This window comes from Loxodonta africana, chromosome 4 (assembly GCF_030014295.1).
Source record: "Loxodonta africana isolate mLoxAfr1 chromosome 4, mLoxAfr1.hap2, whole genome shotgun sequence".
In the NCBI taxonomy this organism is placed as follows: domain Eukaryota; kingdom Metazoa; phylum Chordata; class Mammalia; order Proboscidea; family Elephantidae; genus Loxodonta; species Loxodonta africana.
Window position 1 is genome coordinate 133,911,363 of NC_087345.1, and position 15,031 is coordinate 133,926,393.

A 15,031-nucleotide genomic window follows, 5' to 3' on the forward strand; every position below is an offset into this window, starting at 1 on the left:
GGAAAAAGACATAAACAAAGAGGAACAATCCAGCCTGGTAACTGGTGTGATGGGCGAACTCCATGCTCTACAGTGAGGGAGGGCCCAGCAGAACACCAGCAGTCAGAGGCAGCCTGAGGTACAAGCTAAAGGCACCATAAGCTAAACCAGTGACAGACAGGAAGGGAGACAACCAAGGGGAACCAGACGAGACCAACAAGAGGTTGGTTGGTTAGTCATCTGGCACCTGTGGCGTGGGTGTGCCAGCAAGGCTTCCGGGAAACTCTGTGGTGAGTGTGGGAGTGTGAGTGATGGGTGGGGGGAGTTGTTAGATGGCAAGAGCTGAGGGCTGGGTTAACTGTCTTTACCTGCTGGTAATGAAGAAACTTGCTGTAATTTCTTTGCTGGCTAGTTGTGAGGGCCTCTGAGGGCGCTGCCTCTCTTCCTCTCACTTTTACTGCCCCCCCCCCACCCCGGTGGAGTTGGGTGAGTTCCAGGAGCTGGGAGGGATGTGCTGTGATCTGCCGAGGTGGGTGTGTCCCTACCCACCTCAGGAGCAGGTCCTACCAGCCAAGCCCAGGCCAGAGCCAAGTGGGTAGCGGAAGTCAGCTTGGGACAGCAGCAGAGCTACAGGGAGCACAGGTATGTGGGTATCACAAGTGGGGGCTGAACCTCACAGGGGGCACAAGGGAAGCATCCCTCCCTTAGAAACGGGGACATGGGTGGGGATGGAGATGAGGGTGGGTCATAGGCCCCGAGTAGAGTAGAAAGCTAAAAAGGGGTTGCCTGAGGTAGACAGACCTTGCCAAAGGAGGCAGCCAGCATGCTTGACACACTCCTGGGTGCCCTCTGAAGCTGGAAGGCCCCACTCTGGGGGCATCTTGGGAAGGCTGCGTTCTCTCCATCACCCTTCAGGCTCCCCAGTGCCATGCTGAACCCTGGGCTGCCCCAGGCCACTTAAGAGGGCACTCTGGGGACTGTTCTAGCTTTCCACCCCCCCACCTCAGTTAAAACTTAACCCCCTACACCCACTCATCCCCCAGGGTCAGGCCCTCTGCTAGAAGACAATTATTTACCTGGTTAAACTCCTCTAATCAGTTCACTGGCACAGATGTGTTCACATTGTTATCCTTCCCCGCTAACCAGGGTGTATTTGAACGGAGTCTTCTGGAAACATCTCTATCAAGGGATTCGACTAGATGGTCTCTGAGGTCCCTATAGCTCTGACAGTCTATGGTTCATGAGAGGGATGGAATTTCAGATATTGTGCACAGGTGGGAGAAATAATTGGGGGCCAGGAGGACCTTATGATAGCTTTGTATCACACCAATGAGGATAGCTGCCCGCCTATTACCTATGTTTATGGGGGCCTTCATGATAAGAGGGGGCTCTCCCGCCAGATTGTATCACCAGAATTTCTCCTTTTAGGGTGAATTAAAGTTGTAGCCTCAAGGGGAGATGGAGGCACGATTGAAGGGGAGATAGAAACTTGTACCTGGAAGCTTCACCTCCTGGCCACTCAGACACGACAGCCCAGCTTTGTCTGAATCTGATGCCTCCAGCTCACCCCACCTTCGCCCCTCCCCCCAGCACAGACCCCATCTACAGGGAAACCTTTTACTCCTAGACCCAAGGGGAAGGACACAGCAGATAGGATAAGGGCTGAAGTGAGTGTTGCAGACCAAATGCTGCCTGAGTTGAGGCTGAGGCGGGAAGGCTCAGGGAGATTTCGGTGAGGAGGTGGACTCTGGCCAGGCCCAACAGCAAGGGTAAGGTTCCAGATGCCGGCAGAACAGCAGATAGCACAGGTCTGTGGAGAGCTGATCCTGTCTGAATGACTTTTCTTGGTTGAGACTTTATTTCCTGTTTTTCCAGCTCTCGAAAACAGGGTGGAGGGAGATGTGCAGATGATGAGGTGACTGACATCTGCACGTGGGGGAGGGGGAACGGGGACCAATTATTGAGCAGTAAGGTCGCCTTTGCTTTCTGCCTTGTCCCAGAAAAATGTTGGGAAGGGCGTGGTCAGACTACCCAGGGAGGGCGAAGTCTCCTCTGAGGATGGTATTGGAAATGCAGGAAGAGGGAGGCTGAGGAAGGGTGGGGGAGAGGCTGAAGCAGGAATTTTGGCTGGAGAGAACAGAGTGAGCCTGAACCACAGAGGAGGGAGGATGGTAAGACATGACACCCTGGGCTCTGGGCCAGAGAGCCTCCTCTCTGGAAGTACATGGCCCCTGGGGCAGGAGGAAGCCACCTCACTCATTCTGATGACCTCAAACTATCTCCGCACCACAGACCTTCCCATCTTTTCCTTGCCCCTCAGATCCAGGCTATGCCGATGGACAGGATTCATTTGTGCCCCCAAAGAAGTTCTGAGACACAGTTTTTCACTGAGTTAAGCTTCTGCCAGAGTCTCAGCAGTTTGGATTCTTTTGGGGCACCTGAAAACATGAATATCAAGGGCTCCTTAGATGGGTGGAGCAAAAGATGGTTCAGCAGTCAACTACTAGCCTCAAGGTTGGTGATTCGAACACACCCAGAGGCACCTTGGAAGACAGGCCTGACAATCCACTTTTGAAAGGTCACAGCCTTGAAAACCCTATGGAGCAGTTCTATTCTGTAATACATGGGATCACCATGACTTGGAATCCACTCGATGGCAGCTAACAACAGTAATAGACCACAAACTAAAGGGGTATTCCCTGCGGGGAGCAGGGGTGGGCTGCTGACTGGTCACGTGTCCTCCTGCACCCAGAATAAAGTTGGGGCAGAGCAAGCAGGATGGGGAGATCTGAGAATCCTTCTTTTCAAACTTCTGACTCCGGGGAATCTGGGTCAGACAAAATAGAGGCTGTGAATTATGAAAAAGAGGAGGAAAAGAGAAAAAGGCATTTGGTGAATGTATGTGTTGGGGGGGGTGGGGGGAGGAAGTGAGAGGATGGCAGACGGAAAGAAGTAGAATAAAGAGGAGATATTTCTCTCCCTCTCCCCACCCCTCCTCCCTGCCCCCATCACTGTCCTAAATCACCGATTCCTTTCCCTTCATTTCTCCTCTGCATCACTGGTCAGTCACCAGAGAAGGTGGAAACCCAGGGCAGTTTCTGTGCAGCAAAGTGAGGGACCTTGATTCAGCCTCCTGCCCACTTTTTTACACTTTTACTCACTTCCTGCCTGGGGCAGAAGATAGCCCTGCCCTTCTGGCTTATCTCAGCAAAGTGCCCAGCCCAGCTCAGAAGGCAGTGAGGGCCTGAGGAACCTGGGCCCCGGATGTGTATATGGAAGCTGAAGCAGAGACATGGGGAGGAGAAAGTGAGTGGCTGCGTGTGCTCTGGGGTGTGAGCGAGGTGGTGGTGGTGGTGAGGTGAAATGGCAATCCCTAGATGCCTCTGTGTGCACGTTGGCTTTTTTGCCCCTCAGTACCTAGGGCTGAGATCTGTTTGTGCATACCTGCGTGGGTATGTGCTTATGGAGCTGTCTGATTCTGTATGGTCTATGTAAGGATATTGTCCTTAAGGCGGGGGTTGTGTCTTCCGCTTTAAGCCCACTTATCTGTGCCTGTGTGTGTGCACATGCTAGTGTACTACCAGGTGTGTATATACGTTGATTTATGTGTTGCTATGGATCTGTATGTGCATGTGTGCACGTCTCTTAGTGCATGTATACCCCTGCATGCCTTTGTGTGTGCACATGGGTGTACTGGGATGCTTATGTTACCACATCGGTGTGTGGCGATGTTATGCAGCCTGTGTGGGCCTCTATGCCCTACACCTCCCTGGTGAAATTAAATCCCTGTGTTGGTTCTTTTCTGGAGCAGCTGCTGTTTCTTTGCTTCCCACATTTCCCCCACAACCTGAACTCTTCCTCAAGGCAGGACTAGGGGAGAAGGTCTGGGCCACCCCTCCCCGCCCCCCCCCACATCTAGATCCCTCCTTCCATTTCCTGTTTGCCTCCTTTTTGGCTGCCTTCTCCATCTTTGCCATCTGCCCTGGCACCGTGCCCACTCAGTTCCACCTTTGGGAGCCCCAGCCCCAGAGTTCAGGGAAGCAGGGGGATGGGGCAGGGGCCAGGGTAGCTTCTGCCCTTTGGTGAGACTCTCAGAAAGGGGTGGCTCTCTGACAAATGTGAGAGCATCTCCATTTGCTTTACTAAAGGATTCTAAACTTTAAGTAGCAGCTCATCTAATAGATTTTGGCCTGTTTAACATTGTCACTTTTTTGACAGAAAGTCTTGGGATTCTTGGAAAATAATCATTCACTCACTTGTTCAGTGTCTAGCATGCACCTCCTAATTGTTAGGAGCTACCGGCTCTCCAAGTAAGGGTTAAGTGCGATAAAATGAAACTATAATGTAAACGGCTATTGAAATTTTAATGCAAGCCATTTTCCAAACATGCCTTTTAAGGGACTTGGTGTTTTACTAAGCGAGTTATACAAGATAGCCTGGATTATGACAAGAAGTGGTTAGATTGATGGGATTGATTCAAGACCCATTGTAACAGGATTACAGGATGGGTGAACTGTGGGAAGGGGTAGTTTTCACCAGCAGCCAGTGAGGCCTGCTAAGTACAAATCTGTCTTGGCAGAAGTACAGCCAGACTGCTCCTTAGAAGGGAGGATGGTGAGACTCTGTCTCATGTACTTGGGACCTGTTATCAGGAAGGACCGGCCCCTGGAGAAGGACATCATGTTTGGTAAAGTGGAGGGTCAGTGAAAAATAGGAAGACCCTCAATGAGATGGATTGACACAGTGGCTGCAACAATGGGCTCAAACGTAACAACGATTGTGAGGGTGGCATAGGCCCGTTCTGTTGTACGTAGGGTCACTATGAGTCAGAACCGACTCCACAGCACCTAACAACAACAACACAAGTACAGAGACTGTTGGCAGGGTGTGGGGAAGGGCTTTGGAAGAACAGCTGTGGAAGATATGGTCCCGACAGTACCTTACCATCTAGTTGGATAACGGGAAGAAATAAACATAAAACAACCTGAGGGGTTCAAAGCAGCAAACTAAGTGCTTAAGTACTTAAGAGAAAATCCTTAAGGAGGGACATATTTGTGTGAGTGTGTGTGTGTGTGTGTGTAAGAGAGATGAGTTTGTGCTATCAGTGCTTGAAGTAGGAGAAAGAAGGAAGTGGGTTATTAAAATACATATATTTCAATTGGACAAAAAAGGAAGTGTAATAATTTATGGGCACGGATTTCACATACACAGCTGAAGAAAAGCCAGGTGCCCTGTTCAGCATCCATCCACATACTCAATTGTCCACTCTTTTGTTGGAAAGCGGCAGGGGGCAGCTTAGACTTTGGAGCCAGGTAGTCTTAGGTTTGAATTCTGATTTCACTCCTCATTGACCGACCTCTTGAGCTTCTGTCTTCTTTCTTGTAAAAGTGAGGATAAACACCTACCTTAAAGGGTTGTTAGAAGTAGATTATGTACATAGAATACCCTGGGATATGGTGAGTGATCAGTAAACTGGAGCTCTTTTCCAATGAACATTTATTGAGGTAACGTGCTGGAGACAGAGCTGAATAAGCCATAGTCCACACAGCTCCTCCCTCAAGGAGCTCACAGTCTAGTGGGAGGGGCGGACTAACAACAGCTAATTACAGTACATGTGGTAACAGCTGTGATAACCCTCTGCACAAAGTGCCGTGGAATGACAAGTCCAGGGATGACATCTGCCCTGTGGGGGAGGAAAAGCTTCACAGAATCCTAAGAAATGGCTCAGTTTGTCAGTTGTAGAGTCGGGGGAAGGACATCCCAAGTCGACGACACAGCACTTGAGAAGACAGAACCCTGAAAACAGTATGTCCAAAATTGTTACTAGTTAGGTGTGACTGGAGCAAAGGAACGAGGGTGGGGTGGGGGTGGGGGGCGTGCCCGGAAGTGAACCTGGGTTTATTTGGTTTTTGGCACAGTTAGGCCCCATTTGGTAGTACAGGCAGTCCCCAGTTCCCAGATTATGAACGAGTCCTCTTCCTAAATCTGTCTTTAAGTCAGATTTGTACGTAAGTCAGAAGTTAGATACGCTTTGTATCTAACATCAGTTAGTCAAATGTTTGTCTTAGTATATAGTTTACCTTTGTATGCATAAAAAACATTAAAGAAACACTTCCAGATACACTAAAACATCTTTAACATAATAATACGGTAATAATAATAATGTTTTGATGTGTGTCATAAAGTGGCACCCATTTGTTATTACGAACCATTGTTATTACCTCGAATTTTTAATATAATAGGATTTACATGGATTGCTTCCTAAATACGGGTTGTACGAAAGACATTTGTAACTCAGGGCTGCCTGCACTGTCAATGTTAAAACTGTTATTTTCCAGAGGATGTGTTTCTTTATTCCCAATAACCACTCCACCTCTTACAAGTTTCAGACTGCTGATGATGGTGGTTGGAGGGAGAACAAACAAAAAACCCACAAGAAAACATGTTTGAGTCAGATTTACAATTGAGTTCCATGTAAGAATTTTAAGTTTCTTTTCCAAGGAATAAGCTCAGTGTCTTGGGAGAATTGCTCAGGATCTCAATTTATCTCCCTAAGATGGTATATGGAGTTCTGGTGGAGGGATAGTTTCTCTGGCCTTATGGCACTGAGGTAGGTGGGACCTTCAGACCATTTCCTATTGTTTGGCTCCTCTGCCTCTTAGCAATGCCTTCTGTCTGCCAGCTTTTGCCTGAGGACTGCTGCTGTGATCTGCTCTCGGTCTGTCTCTCTGCAACCTGGTCAGTGCTCCTGGAACTTCCTTACCTCACTGCCACACTCTCTGGGGTTAGGGTCCCCTCTGAGATCTGCATTTAAGGGGTCCTCATTGAAACCTCTCTAGCAAACTACCATCTCCCTTTTATCACAGCAACCCCATCTGGGAAGCTTCTTAGTCCAGGGGAGCACCTGGAAAAACTCAACCTTCCTCTCTGCCTGGCAAGACTGTGCTGCCAAGTTTACGATGATGTGGCTCTGCCCAGGGCTGGTGGGCAGATAGCTTATGACCCGTTACATTTCTAACAAGTTCGCAGGCAATGCTAATACTGCTGGTTAGGGACCAATTTTGAGAACCACTAGTCAAAAAAAAAACTTTTTTTTTAGTAGAGCAGTGGAGCCCTGGTGGCAGTGGTTAAGAGCTTGGCTGCTAACCAAAAGGTTAGCAGTTTGAATCCACCAGCTGCTCCTTGGAAACCCTAAGGGGCAGTTCTACTGTGTCCTATAGGGTTGCTATGAGTCAGAATCAACTCGAATTCAACAGGTTTGGCTTTTTTTTTTTGGCTTAGCAGAGCAGTTGTTCTTAAAATTTATTTACATAAGAATTACCTGGCAATCTTGTTAAAATGTACATTCTGATTCAGTATATCTGGGGTGGAAATGCAAATTCTCAGCAGGGGTTCAAACTGGAACTGCTTCAAAGCCCTTCTTTAGAGAGCCCCATTGTATTATTTCCACATGACAGATGAAGACACAGCGTGAGAGAGATGAAACAAGCTGGTCCCAGGTTGCTCTGACCCCAAACCTAACCTACACAGGAGCAATGGTGGATGTGATAAGTGTACAAAGGACTTTGAACTTTATTCTTTAGATAATGGAGAGCCAGCACAGTATCTGGCCCAGGGGAGGTGCTCCAAGTACTTCTCACCACCTGACATACTACCTACTTATTTGCACTTTATTATCTATCTTTCTCCAATGAAATGTAAACTCAACAGGGTCCAGGCCATTGTTTTTTTCACTAGCATGAACATGGGTGGTACTTTCTAAAGGCTCAGTAAGCATTTGTGGAAGAAAGAAAGGAAAGGAGAGACTTTAGATAATAGTGACCTGTGTGTTCACATACATCATCTCATTTACCCTCCTAATAACCTCATGAAATAGGAACTACTAAAGCTTTTTTGTCTGGATAAGGAAAATGAGGTTCAGAGAGATCAAGTAATTTTTCTGAGGTCACACAGCTAGGCAAGTTGGCAAAATCAGGATTTAAACCCAGGCAGTCTGACTCCAAAGCCTGGGCATTTAACACTGTGCTACATCCCTGCTGTAAAAGCTGTTCTGGCTGATTCGAAGGTGGGGGAAAGATTTGAGGCTGAGAGAAGGAGGCCAGCTAGTTTAGCTAGATAAACATTTATGCCTGGTCCTATTCCTGCATTACCTCGACTTTGGCTCACATTCCTATTCCAGGTTCCCACTACCGATGAAGCTGTGACCAAAAGCATCCAACCACTGGCAGCCATCTGCCCTTGCTGCTCTGCGTCTGCTTGCTTTGGAATCCTCTGTGCTACCTCCAGGCCCCTACCTTGGATGTGAACTCGATGCCAGAACCGTGGTGTTCCCTGTGATGACCCCAGCCTAGGTCCCCCTCTCACTTTGGCAAGATGTTGCCCAACTCCACAGCCAACACCAGTACTACCAACAACTCCGTTCCATGTCCAAACTACCAGCCAACCCACCACCTGCACATGGTGGTCTACAGCCTAGTGCTGGCCGCTGGGCTCCCCCTCAACTTGCTGGCCCTCTGGGTCTTCCTGCGCGCGCTACGTGTGCACTCTGTGGTGAGCGTGTACATGTGCAACCTGGCGGCCAGCGACCTGCTCTTCAGCCTGTCGCTGCCCGTACGCATCTCCTACTATGCACGGCACCACTGGCCCTTCCCAGACCTCGTGTGCCAGACAGCAGGCGCCATCTTCCAGATAAACATGTACGGCAGCTGCATTTTCCTCGCGCTCATCAACGTGGACCGCTATGCCGCCATCGTGCACCCGCTGCGGCTGCGCCACCTGCGGCGGCCCCGCGTGGCACGGTACCTCTGCTTTGGCGTGTGGGCGCTCATCCTGATGTTTGCCGTGCCCGCTGCCCTCGTGCACAGGCCCTCACGCTGCAGACACGCGGACAGGGAGGTGCGCCTGTGCTTCGAGAGCTTCAGTAACGAGCTGTGGAAGGGTCGGCTGCTGCCGCTGGTACTGCTGGCCGAAGCGCTGGGCTTCCTGCTGCCCCTGGTGGCTGTGGTCTACTCATCGGTCCGGGTCTTCTGGACGCTGGCGCGACCCGACGCCACGCAGAGCCATCGGCGGCGGAAGACAGTGCGCCTCTTGCTGCTCAACCTCATCATCTTCTTGCTGTGCTTCGTGCCTTACAACTCCACGCTGGCAGTCTACGGGCTGCTGCGGGGCCAGCTAGTGGTGGCGAGCGAGGCGGCCCGCGACCAGGTGCGCAGGGTGCTGATGGTGATGGTGCTGTTGGCCGGCGCCAACTGTGTGCTGGACCCGTTGGTGTACTACTTCAGTGCCGACGGTTTCCGAAACACCTTGAGGGGCCTGGGCACTCCGCTCCGGGCTAGGACCTCGGCCACCAACGGGGCTCAGGAAACGCTGGCCGTATGGCCCGCTGAGACCACCCGCACCACCATTCCGGATGCCACTAGTGAGCGGCTTCTCCGGCCCTCCAACCCCCGGACGCCCTTTACCCAGAGCCTCCAGGAATCGGCCCTCTGAATGCTCGCAGCGCCATCTCGCCATCAACCCACCCATGCCCCCTCATCACCTTTCTGTCTTGCAGGCTGCATGGTGTGCACATGAGGTGGGGTGAGCACCTGTACTTCTTGGAATGCAATCCCAGCTCATAAATGCCGAAAAGAACAAAATGTGGAAGCAAGGAGCACAGTAAAGGAAGTGTGCTGGTGGAAAATCTTTGAATTGTGGTGATGGTGAGCACAGGTCTTTTCCCCAGCGGTAGGAAGTGATGCAGTAAGCCTGCCCTTGCAGAGGCACAAGACTGGATGAGATGCCCTTGGCGGGAGTAGAAGGTGATTGAGGGAGGAGAAAACCAGTTATCGTGGATTTAGACCCACCACAGCAGTCTGAAAGCTGAAGAGCCTCAGGCCTTGGTGAACCAAGCTACTGAGAAGTTCAACTGCTGACTTCTTTGGGGAGCGTAGTTCGATGGAAGCCATCTCCTCTCATCTCAACCTGGGCGTCCTCTGCTCAGCATTGAGGTGTAATAAATATGGAGAAAAAGAGTTTATTTAATATGGACGAGATTGGGTTCATTCTCGTTTAAGTGGCTTGCAACAACTTATACCCAGCCCCCAGCCTGGGGAAAACCTGGTGGTGTAATGCTTAAGAGCTACAGCCGCTAATCAAAAGGTCGGCAATGCAAATCCACCAGGTGCTCCTTGGAAACCTTATCAGGCAGTCCTACTCTGTCCTATAGGGTTGCTATGAGTCAGGATCGACTCCACAGCAAGGAGTTTGGTTTTGGGTTTTACCCAGCATGGGTAATTGGGGGCAGGGCAAAACTGTGAGTTAGAGAAGTCCTGTCAGTTTCCCCCTCGGCACAGAGATCCTGGTCCCTATTCCCCTTTCTCCCTTCTCTCTCCATGTCACTCCCCTTTCAGGGCCTCCTCCATTCTAGGTCCTTAGTGTTTTCTCTCTCTTTTTCTCTGCCTGAGGTGGGAGTAAGGAGAAAATTCTTTGTACTAAAGGGGCCTGGGACCCCCTTTAAACTTAAAAATTGAGGATCCCAAAGAGCTTTTGCTTATGCTTTGTTCTGTGGACATTTACCATATTAGAAATTAAAACCAGTAAGTTTTTATAGCACAGGAATGCACAAGCACACATTCCATCAACTGTGAGAGCAAAAATGCCATCACACATCATGACGACTCTGGAAAACTCCACGATATACTTGTGAGAGAATAAGAGTGAAAAGGGCAAGTGGCATCTTAGTAGTATTATTATGAAAATTGTTTTGACCTCATTGACTTCCTCAAAGGCTTGGTTCCTGGATCATACTTCAAGAGCCATACCTGTACTAAAGTATTGAGTTCGTGTGTAACTCCTTCCCAGGGCATTATATATTTATATACAGTGTTCTATTTATTTATTTTGGCGGGGGGAGCAAAATAGGAGCAGCACCAAATGGAACATTACCTTGAGCTTACTGTGCGGCAGCCTTGAGGTGGGGGTGGAACTAATTACACAAACTCTCAGGGAGAGGGGGAGGAGCTGGGCCCTAGGCAGGAGACAAGAGTTTATAGGGAAGTAAGTGTGAGATTGGAGGACAGGTATAGGTTGTCTGTTCTTAGCGAACTGGGGACAAGGTAAATGGAAGGCTGGTTCATGTGCAGGTTACTGTTTCCTCTTTAGCCAAGTTGGTGGGGATGGGCAGGAGGGTCTGCAGAGTTGATAATTATGACTTTTTTCTTCAGGCCCTGACATTAGTGAGGGAATTAACGCCATGCATGTGTCCTGTCTTTCAATACTATACGTTTCTCTGGGTGTGCATGTGTGAGAGAGGGGCAATGTCAGGGTTTTCCTATGTGTGTCTCCTTGTGTTGTAGTTGGAGTAAATAAACCTTTTGTGTGTGTCTTTTTTTACGGGATGCCTCCAGATGGTGATTTACAGGAGTAAAATGACCCCTGGTGGCCAAACTAGAGAACTGACCCAGATTCCTCAATGATAGCCATGAAGTCAGAGCCGCCTTGGACAAGTTAGAGGCATCTCATGGGCCAGGTCCTTACTCCACACCTGCTTAGCTCTGCTTCAGTCTCCCAGTTCAGGAACTGTGCCCTTCGTGTTCTGGGAGTACCAGCAGCGCTTAACCTTGTAATCCAAAGCCTCAGCACGTTGCCCTACCCAACAGAACTGAATTGAACAGTAAAATTAAAAAAAAAAATTACTTGAGTGACTTTTACATGCAGATATGTAAGTGAATTCCAATGTAATTAAAACTCATGCAGCACGTATCAGCTTCTAACATACTATATAATTTACTTATTTATTATAGTTTTTTTATAGCTTATTATCTGTCTCTTCCTCTCCCACCCAAGTAGAATGTAAGCTCCTTGAGGGCAAGGATTTTTGTTTGTCTACTTCTCTGATGTATCCCAGAAGAAGTGCTCAATAAATATTTGTCGAATGAATGAATGGTTGGATCTTGCCTCAGAGTAGTTTCCTATCTGATGAGGGCCATAGAACAAGTAAATAGTAACTATAATGCAAGGCAGAAGATCCAGGAATGCAGGTAACTGTTGGCAGTTGATTTAGTCGGCAATGTGAAGCCCCAAAGTCTCCTGAATGAGGTTTTTTTCACCCTGACATACTGTGTAGGATAAACTGTAGGGCAAATAAGATGGGAAGAGTCTAGGGGAAGAGAAACTGGTGAGGGAGCTATTAAAATAATCCAGAAGTGTGACTGTGACCTGTGGAAGCAAATGGAAATGGTTTGTCTCCAGTGTGAAATCTCTGGTATTCAAGATCTGGTGGGACACTTATATTCATTCATATATTCTAAGGGCTTCCATCACCAGAACAGAGGCAAGAATAGATTAAGGAGACATTGCAGGCAGAGGAACAATGGGCAGAACCTAACAAATAACAGACTTTGGAAGTTTAAGAAAACCTATCACCACTGCCATTTTCATAGGATTCCCAGTTACAGGGTGGGCAGTACCGTGGAGGCAAGCTCTGGGATGTCGATAGGTCTCACCCCATGCCCTGGGGTTACTCTATTTGAGATCTAGGAAAGGGAGGAAAAGGAGAAAGTCTTAGCGAGGGAAGAACATTTACAATTTTTGTTTGCTTGTTTTGTGTGTGTTTAATACTCTTGTGTCTGCCAAGATTTCAACATAGTGCTCAAGATGTATTATCTTATTTAATTATTGCAATAACCGTCTTGAGTTAGGTACAATTATTATCCCCATTTTATAGTCTAAACACCTTAGAGAAGCTGAGGTCTCAAGGTCACGGAAGTGGCACAGTATCTATTTGGTTTCCAAATTCCTACTCTTTGCACCCCCTTTTACAGGTACCTCCAACCTTCCTCTTCCTGGCTCCATTATAACCCCCCACCCTCGCTTCCTTTCTTTTCCTTCCCTCCTCAGGTAGACCACCTCTCTCACCTTCCCCCTTCCTCCACAATGAATCTGCTGTCTGTATGTTTTCTAGCTCCTTTTTCCCAGGTGTTCCTCCGTGCTTATTATCCACTTACCCTACAGCACACATGCCCCTTCCCACTCCGCATGCCCCAGCCCCCTGTCCTCAACACAGTGTGGGTGTGTCAGGGCTAAGAACTGGACTGACTCAGGGTTCCAGCTGAATTGGGCCCTGAAACACACCTCATCAAAGGGCTCTGGAAGGAGAAGCTTGGTGGTGGAGGTGGCACACACAGGCAGGATGGATCAGCCTTCATGCAGTTGGTCTTGATACCCACCCCCCCCCCAACCTGGAATGTACTCAACATCGCTAATGCAGCAGTCTTTATTGTCTACCACCTAAACTGATGAGGGCACCTCACCTTGGTTCTTCATTTCTCCAAGTCTGTCTCCTCTGTAAGCAGATTCCCCCGCATGGTGGGAGTGGTAGGGGGTGAAGAGTGACAATCACTTGGTTTTGAAATAAATTCAGGAGAACCAGGGCAGAGGTGAGGGATCCTAAAGGAGGACAGAGATACCTCACTCTTAGCCTTGAACCATCTTGAGGGAAATCCCTGCTTGACTGCTACCTGGGGTTCCATGGAAGAAATGGGCAAGGTTGCGGGTGGGGTGGGTGTTAATTTCTCATCAACCCTCTCTTCTCCATTCTTTCAAGAGGTCCTGGAGACAAAGAGAGGCTGGGGGTAATTCTACCATGCTATACTTTCCAGAGCATTGAAGCACTGAAAAAGGAAGTTTCTCACACAGGGTTTGGGGAATCCCAAAGGTTCCCAGAACTTTGGGGTCAAACAAACCTGGATACTAATTTCAGCTCTGCCACTTCTAGGAAATGTGACTTTAGGCAAATTACTTGGCCTCTCTGAGCTTCTTATTTTCTCCTTTGTGAAATGGAGATTATAATATGTACTTATTGGGTTGTTGGGAGGGCAATGAGATCACCTTTGAAAGGCACCTGGGAGGCATCCTGTAAATGGGAGCTCTCTTTCCAACAGGAGTATGGGGAGGGGGTGCTATTGGTAAAGTCTGTTTGTGATGCCCAAGGGGAGCATTTCTGGAAGACGGCAAGGGCTCCAGGTGAATCCTCACCAAGACAGGGCTCTGCCAGCAATCAGAACTAGGGCCAGGGGAACCGGGTGAGCAAAGCAGGCTGGGTAAGTTTCCATGGTGCTAGGTCAAGAAGACAGTTTTCAGGGGTAGTGACTGGCCTGTAGCCCTCTGGGGGCACTTGCTCCCTGCTAAGCTGATGTCCATCCCACAGAGACAAGGAGTAGGTGGAAAAGTGTGTGAAAGGAAGAGGACAGGGGACATAGTAAGAACAAGTAAAGGAGAAAGGGCAAGGGAAGAGGCTGGAGGGGAAGTAAGGGCCCAGGGAGGCACAGGGTGCGGCTGAGAGAGGGGCCCAGGGCAGGAGGGCGGGAGAGAGCCTGGAAGGGAAGAGACAACTGAGGGAGGGAGGGACAGGGAGAGAGACCGGCGGCGCTGACACAGCCTCGATGTGTGGAACGGGCTGGGGTTTGGCCCACAGGTCAGGCGTCTGGCAGTATTATGGGATGGAGAGGCCTTAGGAGACAGGGAGAGTATTATGGGCTGGAACAGTCTTAGGAGACTGGGGAATATTATGGGCTGGTGAGGCCCGGCTCCAACTGGAGGCGGGAGGAAGGGGTGCGGGGCGGGAAGGGGGGGTAGTGGTGGAAGGGAGTATTATGGGCTGGAGGCCTCCTGCGACCAGAGGCAAGAGTATTATGGGCTGGCAAGGCCTTCGGTGGCCAGAGGGGGGAGCAGCGGGGGATGGCACCGGCTGCATGTGACTGAGGGGGGGGCCAAGTTGGGGGGGTGGTGAGTGGGGGTGGGGGAGCTTATTATGGGATAGCTCTTTGTACCTACTGCGGGGACTGCTTCCCCAGAAGATATTATGGGATGTCGTGTGTGGGAGGGGGAGTAGGGCTGGGGGATTATTATGGGATGGTGGTGCAAAAATGGGGAGGGCCTGAGGAGCTCTTCTCCCCCCCCACCCCTTTACTCTCTTACCGTCCTCTCTAAGGTCAGCCCCCTCTTTCAAGTGGCTCAGGGGGAATAACTGAAACCCATCTCCCTACACACACTTTGGGCACCTCAGTCCATC

The 15,031-nt window shown here is 49.6% G+C and overlaps 1 protein-coding gene across 2 annotated transcripts; it reads left to right on the forward strand.

The window, feature by feature from the left end:
- Positions 1–4: 4 nt before the first annotated feature.
- Positions 5–14,629, forward strand: LPAR5 (lysophosphatidic acid receptor 5). 2 transcript variants are annotated; one of them, XM_023549052.2, is made up of 2 exons: positions 5–621; positions 8,159–14,629. In XM_023549052.2, exon 2 carries the CDS (start codon positions 8,353–8,355, stop codon positions 9,466–9,468), a length of 1,116 nt encoding a protein of 371 aa, XP_023404820.1. In that variant the 5' UTR covers positions 5–621; positions 8,159–8,352; the 3' UTR covers positions 9,469–14,629. The 2 variants fall into 2 exon arrangements, with proteins under 2 accessions (XP_023404820.1, XP_023404821.1); XM_023549053.2 differs by lacking the exon at positions 5–621 and adding an exon at positions 641–3,285.
- Positions 14,630–15,031: the final 402 nt, after the last annotated feature.

Excerpts from the sequence above, each read along its gene's own strand:
- LPAR5 (XM_023549052.2), top strand. The coding sequence starts at position 8,353 with ATGTTGCCCAACTCCACAGCCAACACCAGTACTACCAACAACTCCGTT.